Raw genomic sequence first — 21,734 nt, 5'->3', positions numbered from 1 at the left:
GGCTTATTTTTTTAAAAAAACAGATCTAAAAATTTGGAAACACAAGTGTGTGTGTGTGTGTGTGTGTACCTGTATATGTTGTGTGTATATATATATATATATATTATATATATGTATAAATATATGTTATCACCGAAGTCACCCTCAATCTGTAAAAATAAGAAACTATTATTCTGTGTTTCCAGGCTTCACGTGTCTGGATGCCATGTAAAATTTCTGACAACACCTAACACATAGTCTATCTCATTGACTAGCAGCTGTGGGGTAGAGCAGACCTTATCTGGCCTCTTTTAGGAACCCCAGTGTTTTCACAATCGGACAGATGGAGACCTGAGCAAAATCAGACCTTGCCCAAGAATCCCCCCCACCCCCCACCAAGCTCATTGCTAAGATGAGAACTTGAAGGTGGGTTTTGTTGTTGCTGTTGACTTCAGACCCGTGATTTTTCTTTACCAGTGGTTCCCAAATGTAAGTGGAGATGGACTTAGCCCAGTGTGATCATTTATTACATAGTTTCTGGGCCCCTGGAAGAGACTCAGAAGGGCCCAGGAATTTGCTCTTTAAACCAGTTCTGCCCAGTGATTTTTGGAAGTTCCCAGACTAGGGGTCGAATTGGAGCTGTAGCTGCCAGCCTACACCACAGCCACAGCAACATGGGATCCGAGGCAAGTCTGCGACCTACACCATAGCTCACGGCAATGCCAGATTTTTTTTTTTCTAGGGCCGTGCCCATGGCACATGGAGGTTCCCTGGCTAGGGTTCTAATCGGAGTTGTAGCCACCAGCCTATACCAGAGCCATAGCAATGCCAGATCCAAGCCACATCTGTGACCTACATCAGAGCTCATGGCAACACCGGATCCTTAACTCACTGAGCAAGGCCAGGGATCGAACCCGCAACCTCATGGTTCCTACTTGGGTTCGTTCACCACTGAGCCACGACAGGAGCCCAGTGATTCTGATGCCGGGAGCAGGACCGCGCTTTGAGTCAAACCACATAACCTAGATGGATCCACCTTCTAAATCTCCCAGTCCCATCCCCTGGGTCAATGGGAGGTAAGCCTTCCCTGGAGACAGGCCATTAACACGGAGAGACTTGCTCTGACTCCAGCTCCGCAGTGGGTTTTTCTTTGGAGTCAAGGTCCCACCATGGGGATTCCCCGCCCTGACCATGAACCTCCTACTTGATGAGCGGAGGCCCTTCAAACAAAAGGGCACAGAGCAGAGAAAAGAGACGCCATCCTGTCTTAATTTCAAGCTCTTCGTAACAGAGCTGAAGTCTCCTGTTGGTTGATGAATACAAACTGAAGTTTCACTGATGAGAGAAGGAAGACCGAGGACCATGTGAAGTTCGGGAAAATTCCAAGGCCTGCTGTCCAACTAATCCCCGTCGTCACCTTTAATTTTTAGGACAGAATTTTAAAAATGTTTCTGTTCCCTCTCCTTGAAGTCAGCCTTCAAGCAGGAAAGTCGCACAGACCTCATCTCCCTCCATCCTGTTCGGAGGGCCCTCTCCCGGTTAAGGCTTCCCCTGTGTCCTCCAGAGCAGAGGGGTCCACTGGGCCCGTCAGATCCGTTTCTGCAGTTACAGCCCCAGGTCCCACACAGAGGAAACCCGACGCTTCTAGCACGTAACCAACCACAGTGTTTATTTTTTTCAATCAAACAACATGCACTGGTTGCTAATTAGAATTCCCACCTGCTGGAGGGTGATCAGAGCCTGGACGCCAACTCTTCATTTCAGAGATGAGGCAGCAGAGGTCCAGAGAGGCAGAGGGACTTTTTGAAGGACAGAGCTATCAGGAGTAGAGGTAGGGTTGGCACAACAGTGTCCCTCGCCTCGGGGAGTTCAAATATTGGTCATCTTTCCTCCCTCCCTTAAATGTCCTCAGCCCAGGGCAAACCACTTCCGCTCGCTGTCCCCGAGAATGCAGGTGTGATGGGTCGGGCAGGCCCATTGGGTCCTTGAGGTGCTGAAAAGGGGCAGGCTGTCTGCAGAGCCTGTGGGCATGCGCAGCTGTGTCTGTCCGTCCTTCTCCCTCCTGGCCGTGAACATTGGCTTTAGAAGAACAGCTCCCTGGCTCTCTGGCATGTGCCAGCCTGCAGGTGGATCCAGAGGCTTCTGAGCTGGCCCCAGCAAGGGGCTGGGCTGGAGACGGTCTCTGAGCCCCTCCCCAGCTCAGATTGCCAGGCTGACCCCTGATTCCAGGGCCTTACGCCGTCCTGCAGCGGTCCCGTAAGCCTTTCCATGTCTGTCTGGCTCATTCCACTGTCCCTCCATCCATGGGCTTGACAGTCCTTCTGCTCCCCATCACCCAGTCCTTCATCCCAGAAAAGCCCTTACTTGGTACAGGGAGCGGCACAGGGGACACGCTCATTAGACGTCAGTTAGTTCTATCAGCCTCGCGTGCAGAAAATCACATTGGGAGTTCCTGTTGTGGCTCAGTGGTTCATGAACCTGGCTAGTATCCAGGAGGACTCAGGTTGATCCCTGACCCTGCTCAGTGGGTTAAGGATCCAGAGTTGCCGTGAGCTGTGGTGTAGGTTACAGATGCCGCTTGGATCCCATGTTGTTCCCATGTGACTGTCGCGTAGGCTGGCAGTTACAGCTCCAATTCAACCCCTAGCCTGGGAACTTCCATATGCCATGGGGTGCGGCCCTAAAAAGACAATTAAAAAAAAAAACAAAAAACACCTCGACTGAACCCCGAACACCTGAATGAAATCCAAAGGCAGGGGTCCTGTCGCTAAAGGATTTCCATCGCTAGGAAGCTGAGTGATTCCCCGCAGAGCTTTCGCCTCTTAACAGGGAGGCCGGGGCATGAGAAGTGTAAAGACCACGCGGGAGCAAGCGCAGGCCATTGATATCACCGTGGATCATGGGACCCGATGTCTAAAAACCCAGCTTGCACAAAACCTCGCAGGAACAGGGCTGTTGTATGAAGCAGGGGGGCCCTGGGCCCACACCCCATTGACTGTGTATGTGATGGGGTCTCCATGGCGATATTAGCAGGGGCTCCAGCCCCTCCTGGGAGCCTGGAAAGGGCTGTGCGCCCAGGGCCCACGGCTGTGAAGCAGGCCTTCCCCAAGGCTCCTTTGGGAACTCTCTTAAAATCCCCTCAATGCCCCTCCGCCTGTCTTGCCCAGGAAGCCGAGGCAGCTGCAGAATCCAGCCTGAGGGGTGTCCGAAGGTCCCCTGAGGGCTGTGGGCTTCTCCTTCAAGCCACCCGCCCACGGTACCACGGCCCCAGCCGGAACACAAGGGCCACCGCCTACTAGGAGACAACCTGCTCTGAATGCCTTTCCCACGGACTGCCGAACGACAGGGCAAGAAATCGCCCAACTGCCTTCTGACCGAGCGTTTCCCTGTGCTGTCCCCGGGTGTTCGCAGGCCTGGTGCTGACCACTCCTGGAGGAAAGAAGGGACCCGGGAGCAAAGGCACGGACCTGTGCAGCCAGCTGTGGTTCATCGTGTTGATGGCGGTGCTGGGCCTGCTCTTGCTGGCCGTCTTCCTGTCCCTGATTCTGCAGAGGAAACTCCGCAGGGAACCGTATATCCGAGAGAGGCCTCCCTTGGTGCCTCTTGCGAAGAGGATGTCCCCGCTGAATGCCTGCCCGCCGGGGGACACCCACATGGTATGTCTCTAAAGGGGCCCCTTTCCCTAGCCCTGCACTGGAACTATGTTACTGTTTAGAGGGAAACATTTTCAGAGCCACAGTAACAAGGGGCCGGATGACGGGGTTACGTCTGGATAAAGGTGGGGACCAGGGGGGGGCCGACCCTAGAAGCGCATTCCCAGCGCTCGCTGCCTCTTAGAATCGCCTGGTGCCATAGAAGGAAGGTTTGTGTCTCCCCGAAATTCAGGGGTTGAGCAGTTCCGTTGTGGCACAGAGGAATCGGATCTGACTAGTATCCATGAGGATGCTGGTTCGATCCCTGGCCTCGCTCAGAGGTCGAGGATCCGGTGTTGCCGTGAACTGTGGTGCAGTTGGAAGACAAGCCTTGGATCCCACGCTGTTGTGAGCTGTGATGCAGGCTGGCCGCTATAGCTCCGATTTGACCCCTCTACCTGGGACCGTCCATATGCCGCGGTTGAGGCCCTAAAAGGCAAAAAATAATAGTGAAAATTCAGATGTTGAAACTCGAATCCCGCGTGTGATGGTGTCTGGCAGTAGGGCCTTTGGGAAGCCATGAGGTCATGAGGATGGAGCCCTTAGGAGGGATTAGTGCCTTCATCAAAGGGACCCCCAGAGAGCTGCCTTGTCCCTCCCACCACGTGAGGACCAGGAAGCAGACCCCTTCCGGATGCCCCATCTGCCAGCACCTTGATTTTGGACTTCCCAACCTCTGAACTGGAGAAATAAGTTTCTGCTGTTTCTAGGCGCCCCCCAGTCCATGGTGTTCTGTTCCAGCAGCCCTCACGGGCAGAAAAATACCGAAAAATACCCATGCCGATGCCTTATCCTTGAAGTTCTGGTTTCACTGGCTTTGGGTGGGGCTTGGGGATTGACCATCTTTTTTTTTAATTCCAAAAGTGATTCTATTGAGCACCAAGGGTGAGCATTTCTGCTACGTCGTCGTTGTCGGGGTGGAGGAGGAGAGCTGTGTGCCGAAATCTCCTGGAGAACTTACAGGCTCTGTTGCTGTGGGACTTGGTGAACTAGAACTAAAAGAGGGAGGGTCTAGAAGCCAGTGATCCGTCCTTGGCCCCGACGCCCTGCGCCACTGACTCCTCATAGCCCAGGACCACCACCCACTCTGACGTGGGACCCTGTCTCCCTGGACAAGCTACAATTTCGAAGTCCCGCAGGCGCAAGTCTGCTCCCCCTATTCTGTGCCCAAAAAAGCTGCACCTGCCTGGGGGGACTCCTTTTCCCAGTTTGCACGAAGGTTCTTTATAAGCTGGCGGTCACCCCGGACAGCTCAAATTCTGATTGCCCATGCCAAGGTGGTAGGGGGGGTTGCCAACACAACAAGCAGTTCTCTGACACCCGCTGGGTGGGCTGCAGTTCAGCTCTGTTCTGATGCTGCCTACCCAGAGACAGCCTCAGGTGCCACGGGGTAAGGGCCCCGGCCTGAAAGACTCCTGCCCTCTCTGGGCCCCTCCCTCTCCAGCCTCAAGGCCAAGCCCAAGTGCAGGGTTTCACCTGTGCTTCCCACCTACCGGCTACAGAGTAGAGGTTCCTCGGACCCACTCCTTGGATTCAATTAAATGGCCAGAACCACTCGCAGAACCCAGGGAGACATTTTACCAACTGGAGCACCAGTTTCTTATAAAAGGATACAGATCGGAAAGCGCTGATGAAAGTGATGCGTGGGGCCAGCTGTGGGAAAGGACTCGCGCTTCCATGCCCTCCCTGAGCGCCCGCCTCTCCCCAGATTTCCATGTGCTCACCCACCTGGAAGCTCTCCAAACCCCACTGGGGGTTTTTTATGGCGGCTTCCTTACACAGGCGTGACTGATTCAGTTCTTGGCCATTGATGACGAATCTCCTTCCCTCCCCAGAGGTCGGCGGGCAGGACTGTAAGCGCCAAGCCTCTACTCCCTGGTTGGTTTCCCTGGCAACCAGCCCTCAACCTAAGGTGCAACCAGAAGTCGGCTCATTAACACTCCGATGGAGGAGATGCTAACGATTCTGGGTCAGAATCAGGACGAAGATCAAATGTATATTTCTCATTATAAATAGTTATCACCGCAGTGCCACCATGGAGCCCAGAAGCCTGGTCGAACTGCCTGGGCTTCCACGCTTCACACAATAGAGATGAGTGAACGGTAGCACTGTCTATCTTCCAGGTCTCTTCACTTTTCCAGGACACAGCAACGAGCAGTGGTCAAGGCCCTGACCCAGCTGTATCGCAGCCATGTAGCAGAAGCATTGGAGCACGAGAAGGCAGCAGTTGCTCTGAGGCCGGTGCATTGTGGTTGGGGTGGGAGTTGGCTCTGGCACAGGGACATGGTGGCAGAGAAGCCAGGGAGAAGCTGCCCTTCCTCTGTGGCCTGGCCCTTGGCTCCCTGGCCAACTACATTTCATACACTCTCCTTTTTATTATTTTTTAAAAAAATATTGTTGGCTGTACCCACGGCCTATGGAACTTCCCCAGCCAGGGATGGAACCCGTGCCACAGCAGTGATCTGAACCGCTGCAGTGACAATGCCGGATCCTTAGCCCGGTGAGCCACCAGGGAACCCCCTCATCTGCTCTCCTGGCTCCGACCTCCAGCCTCCCTCCTCTCCGAGCAGGTCAAGCTCCTCTTCCAGGGCAGAGGCTGAGTGAGAGGCTGTTGACATCCAGCCACAGGGCCATCTGCTCCTGCTCAGTGTAGAGTCACCGGGAGACCCACTGAGCTGATCCCGCAGCGTCTGCTCTCCTTGCATCTCAACGTGCTCTCTCGGAGGAGGCCGCGCCCTGGGACACAGGATGTACCACTTCTGGCGGGAAGCCCATGGCAGGGCCAGGGAGGCTGCGAGAGTCTGTTTGGCTGGTAGTTAGATCAGCCTTGGGGCCCACTGAGGGCGGATGAGATCCCTCAGGTCCCCTGTACGGCTGTGCAGCGAGCAGCTGCAGGAAAGGGGCCCACAGACCAGGAGCGTCCAGAGCTTGGGTCTGGGGTCAGTTCCGTCCCTCCACCCCTCAGTCTAGGCAGCACCTCTGCCTCCTGGGAGAATCAGATCTGCCCACTTGGTGACATTAAGGGTCAGGAGCAGGCAGGGCCTTGCTGCACGGAAGTGACTCCAGGCCGCTCCCTTGCTTGGCGTTTCCTGAGTCTCGTGAAGCTTCGTCTTATCAAAGTGAGGCCCAGAGCGATTGGTGTCAGCATCACATAGGAGACCTGGTCTCTGAGGGAGGAAGCCGAGAATCTGCCATTTCTACCGGCCTGGGAAAGTCTGAGAACAGCCCTGCAGCAAGGACAAGAGCATTCGGGTCCCGGGAGCCGTGTGTGCCCTCCAACAACCAGCGAAGCCAGGGTGGGGGCAGTGACTGCGTGATTCCACTCATAGGAGCTATTGAAAGCAGTCAAGCTCGGAGTTCCCGTCGTGGCTCAGTGGTTAATGAATCCGACTAGGGACCATGAGGTTGCGGGTTCTGTCCCTGGCCTCGCTCAGTGGGTTAAGGATCCAGCGTTGCTGTGAGCTGTAGTGTAGGTCGCAGACGAGGCTCAGATAGGATCTAGTGTTGCTATGTCTGTGGTGTAGACCAGCAGCTGTAGCTCCAATTTGACCCCTAGCCTGGGAACCTCCATATGCTGCAGGTATGGCCCTAAAAAGCAAGCAAGAAAGAAACGGAATTCCCGTTGTGGTTCAACTCAGTGGGTTGGGGATCCAGTGTTGCTGTGAGCTGTGGTATAGGTCGCAGATGCGGCTCAGATCTGGTGTTGCTTGTTGCTGTGGTGTAGGCCAGCAGCTGCAGCTCTGATTCTCTGCAGCCTGGGAACCTCCATATGCTGCAGGTGTGGCCCTAAAAAGACAAAAATACATACATACGTAAATAAGGAAGCAGAGACCAGAAAGGCGGTTGCCAGGGTGGGGGGTGGAGGCCGGGGCGTTGCTATAACTAACAGGTGGAAGGTTTCCCATCTGCAAGATGAAGACGCTCAGAGCGGTGCTGGCTACATGTGCTCAGAGAGCAGAGGGCTGTGTTGTTGAGAGGGGGAATCTCTTACCACAGTAAAATGAAATTTTAAAAAAACCAGCTGGGGGATGCAGACGCGTCCTTGCAGCCCTGACAAGCCCCAGGCCAAGCTGCGCGGGGGCGGACATAGGCTTCAGCTGGGATGCAGTCAAAGGCATTAAAACCCTCCCCCTCCGCTCCGCTGCCCATCCCAGCGCCCGCCTGCCTGACGTCTGCCTGGTGGCCAGCTCTCTGAGGAGGGAGGTGGGGTGCGGGCCCGGCTGCTGGGGGGCTCTGGGCCCAGAGAAGGGGTCCCTCGTCAGCTGCGAGGGTGCAGGCCCGGGAGGGCTCGCAGGAGTGACAATGGGGGGGTGTTTCCCTCGCCTCCGAATCACGGTTGAATTCTCCCCGGTGGACTGGGCACGCTCGCCGGCCTGCTTTGATAAAACTGATCCCACAAAGTTGGGCACAGGGATGAAAAGTAGCAACGGTGAGTCAGACTAAAGGGAAGACGGTTAATTAGCAGCAAAACGAAGAGCTGACCCGGTGTCCCTGGACGCTGGCACCAGCAGGTAAGAATCTGAACAGGAGCAGCCGCCCTCACCTGCTTCCTCTCCCAGGCTGGCTTGCTTTTCGCTCGAGTAGGTCAGTGCCCCCTAGTATCCCTGCCACAGCCCCAGGCCCCCCTATATACCCACCTCCCTGAGCACCCCCCCAACACACACCCAGCCCCCCAAGCCCGCCCCGACGCACACACTCATCTGACAGGCCCTGGTTTCAGTGCTCCTGTAACTCTGTCCTGGCTGCTCCTGTCCTCTGAACAGGTCAGGTACATGTTTTGTTTGTTTTATTTTTTTGGTTTTTTTTTTAGGGCCACACCAGGAGCATATGGAGGTTCCCAGGCTAGGGGTCAAATCAAAGCTGTAGCTGCCGGCCTATGCCACAGCCACAGCCACAGCCACAGCCACAGCAACGCGGGATCCAAGCCTCACCTGCAACACAGCTCACGGCAACTCTGGATTCTTTTTTTTTTTTTTTTAAGGGCCCTACCTGTGGCATGTGGAATTTCCTAGGCTAGGGGTTGAATCAAAGCCACAGCAATTCCCAGGATCTGAGCCGCATCTGCAACCTACACCGCAGCTCACAGCAATGCTGGATCCTTAAGCTGCTGATCGAGGCCAGGGATTGAACCCGCATCCTCATGGATACTAGTAGGGTTTGTTACCGCTGAGCCACAGCGGGAACTCTGCTCAGATACTCTTTGACATCAAATGAACAAAAGGATTTTAAGCTCCATCCTGAACAGAGGAAAATGGGGCAGAGGTGCCAGAGAATGAGAGGGCCTGTGGTATTTTTCAATTTTCAATTCGTTACCATTTTCAACATCACACAGCATAGATTTCGGCAGCTAAGTTTAAGGGGATGTTCTCCTTGCACAGGCAGCCCTGCATATCGACAGGTTCCACAGCCACAGAGGGCTGACTGTGGGACCGGGGCGTCCTCGGGTTTTGGTACCCTGGGGGCGGGGGGAGCATCCTGGAACCCATCCCCCTTGGATACCCAGGGACCGTTGTAACGTAATTACTGATCCTGTCCTACTGTGCAATATTAACGCAGTGTCACCTTGGCGCTAAGCAGTTCATTTCTACTTGCCGAGCAGCTTAAATTGCAGAACGCTTTATATATACAAAAACACATCTCCAGAGGGTTTAACGTGTGGGTATGGTTATGCTGTCCTTGGAGAAACACAAAGTATTTGCTTTTTGGTGTTTTCTTAAAATATTTTTATTGAAGTATAGTTGATTTGCAATGTTGTGTTAATTTATGCTGAGGAGTGAAATGATTCCATTATAAATGTATATAAATACACGTGTTCAAATTCTTTTCCATGTATCGGATATTAAATAGAGTTTCCGTTGCTATACAGTAGGACCTTGTTGTGTATTCATCTTATATATAGTAGTTTGCCTCTGCTAATCCTAAACTCCCAATCCTTCCTTCCCCAAACGCTTCCCCCTTTGCAACCACAAATCTGTTCTCTATGTCTGTAGGTCTGTTTTTGTTTCATAGATATGTTCATTTTTGTCATATTTTAGATTCCGCGCATAAGTGATATCATGCCGTCTTCCTCTGATTTATTTTGCTTGCTGTAATGATCGCAAAGTGGATCCATGTTGCTGTAAATGGCATTATTTCATTTTTCATGGCTGAATACTATTTTTGTTTGTATATACCACTTCTTCTTTATCCATCCGTCTGTAGATGGATATTTAGGTTGCTTCCATGTCTTGGCTCTTGTGAATAGTGCTCGTATGAACATTGGGGTGCATGGATCTTTTCAAATGATAGTTTTGTCTGGATGTATGCCCAGAAGTAGAATTGCTGGATCATATGGTGGTTCTATTTTTAGTTTTTGAGGAACCTCTCTCCTGTTTTGCATAGTGGTTTCACCCATTTGCATTCCCACCAAGAGTGGAGAATTCCCTTTGCTCCACACCCTCTCTGCCATTTGTTGTTTTTAGACTTTTCGATGATGGCCATTTTGATTGGTGTGAAGTAATACCTCATTGTAGTTTTTGTTTGTTTGTTTTTGGGTTGTTTGTTTTGCTTTTTTTTTTTTTTTTTTGCTTTTTTTTTTTTGCTTTTTACGGTCGAACCCACAGTTTATGGAGGTTCCCAGGCTAGGGGTCAAATCGGAGCTACAACTGCCGGCCTACACCACAGCCATAGCAACGCAGCATCCAAGCTGCATCTGTGACCTACACCACAGCTCACAGCAATGCCGGATCCTTAACCCACTAAGCAAGGCCAGGAATCGAACCTGCGACCTCATGGTTCCTCGTCGGATTCATTTCCACTGCACAATGACAAGAACTCCTCCTTGTAGTTTTGATTTGCATTTCTCTAATAATGAGTGATACTGAGCTTCTTTTCATGTGCTTTTTGCCCAGCTGTCTGTCTTTGGAGAAATGTCTATTTAGATCTTCTGACCATTTATTAATTGGGTTGTTTGGGTTTTGTTTTTTTTTTTTTTTTTTTTGCTATAGAGCTGTGTGAGATGTTTGTATATTACGGAGATTAATCCCTTTGTGTTGTTTCATTTGCGCATGTTTTTATTTTCCCCATTCTGTGGGTTGTCTTTTCAGGGTTTTTTTTAATGGTTTCCTTTGCAATGCAGAAGTTTTGAAGTTTAATTAGGTCCCATTTTTGTTATTATTTTCATTACTCTAGGAGGTGGATCTGAAAAGATATTGCTGAGATTTATGTCAGAGAGTGTTTTGCCAATGTTTTCCTTTAGAAGCTGAACTTAGATTTAGGTCTTTAATCCATTTTGAATTTATTTTTGCATATGGTATTAGCGAATATTCTAGTTTCATTATTTTACATGTAGCTGTCCAGTTTTCCCAGCACCACTTGGTGAAGCGATTGTCTTGTTCACATTGTATATTCTTGCCTCCCCTGTCATAGATAAGTGACCATAGATTTATGGATTTATTTCTGGGGCATCTATCCTGTTCCATTGATCTATATTTCTGTTTTTCTACCGGTACCATACTGTTTTGATGACTGTTGCTTTGTGGTAGTCTGAAGTCAGGGAATCTGATTCCTCTAGCTCTGTTTTTCTTAAGATTGCTTGGGCTTTTCAGGGTCTTTTGTGATTCCATACAAATTAAAAAAATTTTTTTGGCTGTGAGCTGTGGTGTAGGTCACAGATGCAGCTGGGCTCCGTGTTGCTGTAGCTGTAATATAGGCTGGAAGCTGTAGCTCCCATTGGACTTGTAGCCTGGGAACTTCCATATGCCACGAATGCAGCCCTGAAAAGCAAAAAAAAAAATTGTTCCAGTTCTGTGAAAAATACCATTGTAGTTTGATAGAGATTAGCTTGAATCTGTAGATCACCTTGGGTAGTGTAATCACTTCGACAACATCGATCCTTCCAATCCAAGAACATAGAATATTTTTCCATCTGTTCGTGTCATCTTTGATTTCTTTCATCCAGGTCTTGCAGTTTTCAGAGTACAAGTCTTTTGCCTCTTTAGGTATTTTATTCTATTTGATGTAATTGTAAATGGGATAGTTTCCTTAATTTCTCTCTCTGATCTTGTATTGTTAGTGTACAGGAATGCAGGAGATTTCTGGATATTAATTTTGCATCCTTCAGCTTTACCAAATTGATTGATGAGCTCTAACAGTTTTCTGGGAGTGTTTTTAGGATTTTCTAGGCATGTTATCGTGTCATTTGCAAACAATGAGAGTTTTACTTCTTTTCCAGTTTGGATTCCTTTTATTTCCTTTTCTTCTCTGCTCGCCATGGCTAGGATTTCCAAATCTATGTGAATAACAGTGTTGAAAGTAGGCATCCTTTTCTCGTAGCTGATCTTAGCGGAAATACTTTCAGCTTGTCACCATTGAGAATGATGTTGTGTGTGTCTGACATATATGGCCTTTATTATATTGAGGTAGGGTCCCTCTAGGCCCACTTTCTAGAGAGTGTTTATCAAAAGATGGGTGTTGAATTAGGTCACAAGCTTTTCCTGCATCTATTGAGATGATCATATGGTTTGTATTCTCCACTTTGTTAATATTGTGTATCATGCTGATTGATTGGTGGATGTTGAAGAATCCTTGCATCCCTGGGGTAAATCCCACTTGATCATGGTGTATGGTCCTTTTTATGTATTGTTAGCACCACGCTCTAAACAACTGAGCTAACTGGCCGCCATACTTTTAATGTATTGTTGAATTGAGTTTGCTGAGGTTTTTTGTTTGGTTGGTTTTTGGGTTTTGGTTTTTGGGTTTTTTTATGGCTGTACCTGCAGAATATGGAAGTTCCCAGGCTAGGGGGCAAATTGGAGCTATAGATGCCAGCCTACACCACAGCTATAGCAATGCCAGATCTGAGTCACATCTGCTACCTACACTGCAGCTCATGGCAACACTGGATCCTTAACCCAGGTAATAAACCTGCATCCTCATGGACACTGGGTTCATTTCCGCCAAGCCACAATGGGATTTCAACTAGTATTTTTTTGAGGATTTTTGTGTCCATATTCATCAGTGATTGGCCTGTAATTTTCTTTGTGTGTGTGTGTATGTGGTGTCTTTGTCTGGTTTTGATGTTATGATTGTGGTGACCTCAGTAAAGGAGTTTGGAATCATTCCTCCTTTGCAATTTTTGGAAGCATTTCAGAAGAATAGGTGATACCTTTTCTCTAAATGTCTGATAGAATTCCCCTGTGAAGCCACCTGGTTCTGGACTTTGGGGGTTTTGGTTTTTGTTTGTTTTTTGGAAGTTTTTAAATAACAACTTCAATTTCAGTACTGTGATTGTTCTATTCATATTTTCTATTTCTTCCTGGCTCAGTCTTGAAAGCTTGTACCTTTTGTAAGAATTTGTCCATTTCTTCTAGTTTGTCCATTTTATTGGCATATGGTTGCTTGGAGTAGTCTCTTATGATCCTTTGTATTTATTCGGTGTCAATTGTAACTTCTTTTTCATATTTAATTTTATTGATTTGTGCTCTCTCCCTTTTTTTTTCTTGATAAGTCTGGCAAATGGCTTATCAATTTTGTTTATCTTTTCAAAGAACCACTTTTGGGGAGTTCCCTTGTGACACAGCAGGTTGAGGATCCAGCATTGTCAGTGCAGCAGCCTAGGTCGCTGCTGTGTGGTGGGTTCAATCCTTCTTCACCTGGGAAATTCCACATGCCGTGAATGTGGCCAAAAAAATACAAAGAACCACTTTTGGTTTCATTGATACTGGTTTTCTTCATCTCTATTTCATTTATTTCTGCTCTGATCTTTATGATCTCTTTCCTTCTACTAATTTTTGGTTTTGTTTGTTCTTCTTTCTCTAGTTGTTTTAGGTGGAAGTTTAGGTTGGTTATTTCAGATCTCTCTTGCTTCCTGGTGTAAACTTCCCTCTTAGAACTGCTTTTGCTCCATCCAGTAGGTTTTGGATCATTGTGTTTTCACTGTCATTTGTCTCTGATATTCTTTGATGTCCTCTTTAATTTCTTCAGTGCTCCATTGGATGTTTAGTAGCATAGTGTTTAGCCTCCCAGTGTTTGTGGTTTTTACTGTTTTATCTTGTAGTTGAATTCTAGTGTCATAGTGTTCTGGTCAGAAAAGATGCTTGATACAATTTCAATTTTCTTTAATTTATGCTCAAGATATGATCTATTCTGGAGAATGTTCCTTGGGCACTTGAGAAGAACGTGTATTCTGCTGCTTTCAGATGGAATGTTATATACATATCAACTAAGTTTGGCGGGTCTAGTGTGTCAATAAAAGTCTGTATTTCCTTATCGATTTTCTGTCTGGATAATCTGTCCATTGATGTAAATGGGGTGTTAAAGTCCCCACTATTATTGTGTTACTGTCAGTTTCTCCTTTTATGTCTGTTAATATTAGCCTTATGTATTAAGGTCCTTCTATGTCGGGTGCGTATGTATTTATAATCTTTATATGTTCTTCTTGGATTGATCCCTTGATCATTGTGTGGTGTCCTTCATTGTCCCTTCTAACAGTCTTTATTTTAAAACCTTTTTTGTCTCTTATGAGTGTTGCTACTCCAGCTTTCTTTCGATTTCCTTTTTCCACCCCCTCAATTTCAGTCTGTGTGTGTCATTAGGTCTGAAGTGGGTCTCTTGTAAACAGCATATATATGGGTCTTGTTTTTGTATCCATTCAGCCAGTCTGTGTCTTTTGGTTGAAGCATTTAATCCATTTACATTCAATATAATTATTGATATGCATGTACTTATTGGCATTTCTTTAATTGTTTTGGACTTGTTATTTCAGGTCTTTTTTCTTCCTTTACTCTTTTGTTCTTTTATGTTTTATGTTCTTTTATGTTTTAGTTTGATGACTATCTTTAGTGCTGTTTTGGTTTGCTTTTTCATTTTTATGAGTGCATCTATTGTTTTCTGGTTTGTGATTCCCATAAGATTTTGATATAGCAGTCTGTATATGTTCAGAATTGTTTTAGGTTGCTGCCCTCTTAATTTCAAATGCATTTTAATATTCTGCATTTGTACTGTCCTCTTCTCACCGTTGCTAGTTTTCATGTCATATTTGTCGATGAGTGATTTCCTACTTTTATTTTATATTTGCCTTTCCCAGTGAGCTTTCTCATTTGTACTTTTCTTCTTTCTAATTGTGTCTTTTTCTTTTTCACCTATAGAAGATCCTTTAGTAGTTGTTATAAAGCTGGTTTGGTGGTGCCAAATTCTTAGTTTTTGTTTTTCTGAAAAGGGTTTGATTTCCCTGTCAAATATGAATGAAAGCCTTGCTGAGTAGAGTATTCTTGGTTGTAGGTTTTTCCTGTTCATCACTTTAAATATATCATGCCACTACTCCCTGGCCTGTGGAGTTCCCACTGAAAAAAATCTGCTGGTAACTTTTTGGGGGTTCTCTTGTATGTTACTTGTTGCTTTTAATATTTTTTCTGCCTTTAATTTGTGTCACTTTGATTAATATGTGTCTCAGCATGTTCCTCTTTGAATTTTTTCTGTATGGCACTGTCTTTGCTTCCTAGACTTGAATGAGTGTTTCCTTTCCTATGTTAGGGAAGTTGTTGACTATAATCTCTTCAAATATTTTCTCAGGCCCTTTCTCTAGTCTCCTTCTGGGACCCCTATGTTGAAAATGTTGGTGTGTTCTGTGTGGTTCCAGGGGACTCTTCTACTGTCCATGTTTCTTTTCATTCCTTTTTTTGAGTTTTACATATTTATTATTTTTGCTTTAAGTATATATTTATGTAATTTAATTTTTAATAATGATTGTGTTTAATAACCAATTCACGAAATTCTCAAATAGATTCTGTGAACCAAGGACACCCATGTATGTAAGGTTGATTTTACTACCCAGTATCATTGAGAATAGGGAACAGTAATATAAAAGGCTATCCACTAGTAAGTTCAAATCCCTATCTGCAACACTGTAAAACTTAATATCTTAATTTTGAGGAAGCTTATGCAATGGACTTTAAGAATATAACTTTTATATAATCCAAAAAATGTGTTTTTAATTATAAATGAAGGGGCATTAAGCAAGTCAAAAGTGAAGGGACAAATCAAGATGAGAATTTAAAGGAATGTCTTCTAGAAGAGAGCCTGTTGAGAGAAAACATGCAAGGCGTTGGTGACAAGTTTCTTTTTCATGACATTCTCTAAGGTTAGTCTGAAAAAACTAGTAATTAAAAAAAGAGAAGTCAGAACAGTGAACAAGCCAATTTGTTCTAAGATATCACCAAGGGGTACTGAGGCATGAAATCCCCAAGAAAGAGGCTCACCAGTCTGAAAAGCTTCAAGGAATGCTGTCTGCTTTATTTGTCTGCACTGGGGTCCCTATAGACTATGACAGACTATGCCACAGTTTTCTCAACTATTAGAGCCTCTTTTCTCCAGATAAGAGAAAGAAAACTATATTCATGATGATAACTTTTTGGTCCCTAAGTAATTTTGCTATAATTTATAAAATAATTTAAATAAATTGCATTGCTTAGAGTACTCCATCTATTCAGTAGGCAGTTTTGTTGTTCTTTTGTTTCTTTTTTTATTCAATGAATTTTATTACATTTATAGTTGTGCAACAATCATAACCCAATTTTATAGCATTTCCAACCCAAACCCCTAGCCCACCCCCAATCTGTTTCCTTTGGAAACCATATGTTTTTCGAAGTCTGTGAGTCAGTATCTGTTCTGCAAAGCTCCTTGTGTCCTTTTAGATTCTACATGTAAGTGATAGCATATAACATTGGTGTCTTGCTGTCTAACTTCACTTAGCATGATAATTTCTAGGTCCATCCATGTTGCTGCAAATGCCATTATTTCTTCCCTTTTAATGACTGAGTAATATTCCACTGTGTATATGTACCACATCTTCCTAATCCACTCCGTTGTCTATGGATATTCAGATTGTTTCCATGTCTTGGCTATTGCATATAGTGCTGCAATGAACATTGGAGTCCATGTATCTTTTTGAGTCATGGTTTTCTCTGGGTAGATGCCCAGGAGTGGGATTGCTGGATCAAATAGTAATTCTATTTTTAGTTTTCTGAGGAATCTCCATACTGTTTTGCACAGTGGTTGCACCAATTTACATTCCCACCAACAGTGTAATAGGGTTCCCTTTTCTCCACACCCTCTCCAGCATTTACTGGTAGTAGACTTTTTGATGATGGCCATTCTGGCTGGTGTAAGGTGGTACCTAATAGCGGTTTTGATTTGCATTTCTCTAATAATTAATGATGTTGAACATCTTTTCATGTGTTTTCTGGCTATCCGTATGTAGTCTTCGGAGAATTGTCTGGATCTTCTGTGCATTTTTTAATGGGGTTGTTTGTTGTTATTTTTGGTATTGAGCTGCAGGAGGTATTTGTAAATTTTGCAGATTAATACCTTGTCAGTTGCTTCATTTGCAAATATTTTCACCCGTTCCATGGGCTGTCGTTTTGTTTTGTTTAGGGTTCCTTTGCTGTGCAGAAATTTTTAAGTTTAATTAGGTCCCATTTGTTTATTTTTGTTTTTATTGTCATTACTCTAGGAGGTGGATCTGAGAAGATATTGCTGTGGTGTATGTTGGAGAGTATTTGGTCTATGTTTTCCTCTAACAGTTTTATAGTATCCAGTCTTTTTTTTTTTTTTTTTGCCTTTTTGCCATTTCTTGGGCCGCTCCCATGGCAAATGGAGGTTCCCAGGCTAGGAGTCCAATCGGAGCTGTAGCTGCTGGCCTACACCAGAGCCACAGCAACGTGGGATCCGAGCTGCGTCTGCAACCTACACCACAGTTCATGGCAATGCCGGATCCTTAACCCACTGAGCAAGGCCGGGGATCTAACCTACAACCCCATGGTTCTTAGTCAGATTCGTTAACCACTGTGCCACAATGGGAACTCCTTTTTTTTTTTTTTTTTTGTGTGTGTGTCTTTTCTAGAGCCACTCCTGCAGCATATGGAGGTTCCCACGCTAGGGGTCCAATCGGAGCTGTAGCCACCGGCCTACACCGGAGCCACAGCAACGTGGGATCTGAGCCACGTCTGCAACCTACACCACAGCTCATGGCAATGCCGGATTGTTAACCCACTGAGCAAGGCCGGGGAGCTAACCTGCAACCTCATGGTTCCTAGTCAGATTGGTTAACCACTGAGCCATGGCAGGAACTCCTATCCAGTCTTATATTTAGGTCTTTGATCCATTTTGAGTTTATTTTTGTGTATGGTGTTAGGAAGTGTTCTGATTTCATTCTTTTACATGTAGCTGTCCAGTTTTCCCAGCACCACTTATTGAAAGGACTGTCTTTTCTCCATTGTATATTCATGCCTCCTTTGTCATACATTAGTTGACTGTAAGTGTGTGAGTTTAATACTGGTCTCTCTATCCTGTTCCACTGTTTTTGTTCCAGTATGATACAGTTTTGATGACTGTAGCTTTGTAGTATAGTCTGAAGTCAGGGAGATAGATTCCTCCAGCTCCTTTTTCTTTCTCAGGATGGTTTTGTCTATTCTATGTTTTGTGTGCTTCCATTCAAACTTTAAAATATTTCACTCTAGTTCACTGAAATATGTCCTTGGTAATTTGGTAAGAATTGCATTGAATCTGTAGATTGCCTTAGGTGGTATAGTCATTTTGATAATATTGATTCTTCCAATCCAAGGGCATGGTATGTCTTTCCGTCTGTTCATGTCATCTTTGATTTCTTTCATCAGCATCTTAAAGTTTTCAGAATACAGGTCTTTTGTCTCTTTAGGTAGGTTTATTCATAAATATTTTATTCTTTTTGATGTGATGGTAAATTGGATTGTTTCCCTAATTCATTCCTCCTTCTGATCTTTAGTTGTTAATATATAGAAATGCAGTCAATTTCTGTGTATTAATTTTGTATCCTGAGACTGCCAAATTCATTGATGAGATCTTACAATTGCCTGGTAGCATCTTTAGGATTTTCTAGGTATGATATCATGACATGTGCAAACAGTGATAGTTTTACTTCTTCCTTTCCAATTTGGATTCCTTTTATGTCTTTTTCTTCTCTGATTGCTGTGGCTAGGACATCCAAAATGATGTTGAATAGTAGTGGCAAGAGTGGACGTCCTTGTCTTGTTCCTGATCTCAATGGATTTTCTTTCAGCTTTTCACCATTGAGAATGATGTTAGCTGTGGTTTTGTCATATATGGCCTTTATTACGTTGAGGTAGGTTCCCTCTATGCCCATTTTCTGGAGGGTTTCTGTCAGAAATGTGTGTTGGATTTTATCAAAAGATTTTTTTGCATCTACTGAGAGGATCATGTGGTTTTTATTCTTCAGTTTGTTAATATTGTATATCACGCTGATTGATTGGTGGATGTTGAAGAATCCTTGCATCCCTGGGGTAAATCCCACTTGATCATGGTGTACAATCCTTTTAATGTACTGTTGGATTCAGTTTGCTGGTATTTTGCTGAGGATTTTTACATCTGAGTTCATTAGGGATCTTGGCCTGTAATTTTCTTTTTCTTTTTTTTTTTTTTTTTTGTCTTTTTGCCATTTCTTGGGCCGCTCCCGTGGCATATGGGAGGTTCCCAGGCTAGGGGTCGAATCGGAGCTGTAGCCACCAGCCTACGCCAGAGCCACAGCAACGCGGGATCCGAGCCGCGTCTGCAACCTACACCACAGCTCACGGCAACGCCAGATCGTTAACCCACTGAACAAGGGCAGGGACCGAACCCGCAACCTCATGGTTCCTAGTCGGATTCATTAACCACTGCACCACGACGGGAACTCCCTAATTTTCTTTTTTTGTGGTATTTTTGGTTTTGGTATCAGTGCAATGGTGGCCTCATAGAATGTGTCTGCGATTTTTTGGAATATTTTCAGAAGGGTAGGTGTTTGCTCTTCTCTAAATGTTTGATAGAATTTGCTTGTGAAGCCATCTGGTCCTGGACTTTTATTTGTTGGAAATTTTTTAGTCACAGTTTCAATTTCAGTTCTTGTGATTGATCTATTCATCTTTTCTATTTTATCTTGGCTTAGTCTTAGGAAGATTGTTTTTTTTCTAAGAATTTGTCCATTTCTTCTAGATTGTCCATTTTATTGGCATATAGTTGCTTGTAGTAGTCACTTATGATCCTTTGTAGTTCTGTGATGTCCATTGTAACTTCTCCTTTTTCATTTCTAATTTATTGATTTCTCTCTTTTTTTTCTTGATGAGTCTGGATAAGAGTTTATCAATTTTGTTCATCTTTTCGAAGAACCAGCATTTAGTTTCATTGATCTTTTCCATGGTTTTCTTCATTTCTGTTTCATTTATTTCTACCCTGATCCTTATGATTTCTTTCCTTCTGCTAACTTTAGGTCTTGTCTGTTCTTCTCTCTCTGTAGTTGTTTTAGATGTAAAGTTAGGTTGTTTATTTGAGTTTTTTCTTGTTTCCTGAGATATGCTTCTTTGCTATAAACTTCCCTCTTAGAACTGCTTTTGCTGCATCCCATAGGTTTTGGATTATTGTGTCTTTGTTGTCATTTGCTTCTAGATATTAATTTCCTCTTTGATTTCTTCAGTGATCCATTGGTTGTTTAGTAGCATGTTGTTTAGTCTCCATGTGTTTGTGTTTTTTGCAGTTTTTTCTTGTTGTTGATTTCCAGTCATATAGCATTGTGGTCAGAGAAGATGCTTGGTATGATTTCAATCTTCTTAAAGTTACCAAGGCTTGATTTGTGGCCCAGATGTGATCTATCCTAGAGAATGTTCCATGTACACTTGAGAAGAATGCGTATTCTGCTGGTTTGGGGTGGAATGTTCTATAAATGTCTATTAAGTCCATCTGGTCTAATGCATCATTTAGGGCCTGTGTTTCCATGTTGATTTTCTCTCTGGATGTTCTGTCCATTGCTGTAAGTGGGGTGTTAAAGTCCCCCACTATTAAATTGTGTTATTGTCAATTTCTCCTTTTATTGCCAGTTGCCTTTTATATTGAGGTGATCCTATGTTGGGTGCATAGATATTTTAAATTGTTATATCTTCTTCTTGGATTGATCCTTTGATCTTTATATAGTGACCATCCTTGTCTCTTAAAATATTCTTTAAGGTCGATTTTGTCTGATGTGAGTATTGCTACTCCAGCTTTCTTTTGATTCCCATTTGTGTGGAGTAGTTTCTTCCATCCTCTCACTTTCAATTTGTATGTGTCCCTAGAAGTGAAGTGGGTCTCTTGAAGACAGCATATATATGGATCTTGTTTTTGTATCCATTCAGCCAGTCTATGGCTTTTGGTTGGGGCTTTTAGTCTGTTTACATTTAAGGTAATTTCTGATATGTATGTTCTTATTGCCATTTTATTAACTGTTTTGGATTAATTTTTGTTGGGCTTTTTTCTTCCCTTCTCTTGTTCTCTTCTCTTGTGGTTTGATGACTGTATATATTGTCTTTTTAGGGCCACACCTGCAGCACATGGAGTTTCCCAGTCTAGGGGTTGAATCAGAGCTAGTGCTACTGGCCTACACCACACTCACAGCAATGCTAGATTCAAGCTGCGTCTGTGACCTACACCACAGCTCATGGTAATGCTGGATCCTTAACCCACTGAGCATGGCCAGGGATCAAACCTGTATCCTCATGGATACTAGTCAGATTCATTTCCACTGAGCCATGATGGGAACGCCTGATGACTATCTTTAGTGTTGTTTTTGGGTTGTTTTCTCTTATTTGTGTATCCATTGTAGATTTTTGATTTGCAGTTACCTTGAAGTTTTGAAATAGAAGTCTGTATATATATGTTTTCAGTTGTTGGCTTCTTAGTTGCAAGTGCATCTCCAGTGTTCGGCATTGGTATTCTCCTCTTCTCATGATTTCTGATTTTGGTAGTATATTTGTGTGCGGGTGATTTCCTACCTTTACTATATATGTGCCTTTACTGGTGAGCCTTGTCATTCATAACATTTTCATTTCTAGTGGCCTTTTCTTTTCCACTTAGAGAAGTTCCTTTAGTATTTGTTGTAAAGCTGATTGAGTTGTGCCAAATTCTCTTAGCTTTGGCTTATCTGTAAAGCTTTTAATTTCTCCTTCAAATCTGAATGAGAAAAAAAAATCTGAATGAGGGCCTTGCTGGGTAGAGTAATCTTGGTTGATTTTTTCCTTTTATCAC

At 44.9% G+C, this 21,734-nt stretch overlaps 1 protein-coding gene across 1 annotated transcript in view; it reads left to right on the top strand.

The window, feature by feature from the left end:
* Window positions 1-21,734, top strand: part of USH2A (usherin) — an 837,868-nt gene that overhangs the window by 803,643 nt on the left and 12,491 nt on the right. The window contains exon 71 of the mRNA XM_021064292.2: window positions 3,391-3,635. Coding sequence (XP_020919951.2) covers window positions 3,391-3,635 — 245 coding nt within the window. The remainder of the gene's footprint in view (window positions 1-3,390; window positions 3,636-21,734) is intronic.

The sequence above is a fragment of the Sus scrofa genome, chromosome 10 (assembly GCF_054392235.1).
Source record: "Sus scrofa isolate SSC_HxYL_T2T_F1_AM1 chromosome 10, Sscrofa_HxYL_maternal_Yorkshire_Landrace_v2.0, whole genome shotgun sequence".
Classification (NCBI taxonomy): Eukaryota; Metazoa; Chordata; class Mammalia; order Artiodactyla; family Suidae; genus Sus; species Sus scrofa.
The sequence above is the reverse complement of the archived record's forward strand: the minus strand, read 5'-3'. Positions and strand labels throughout refer to the sequence as shown.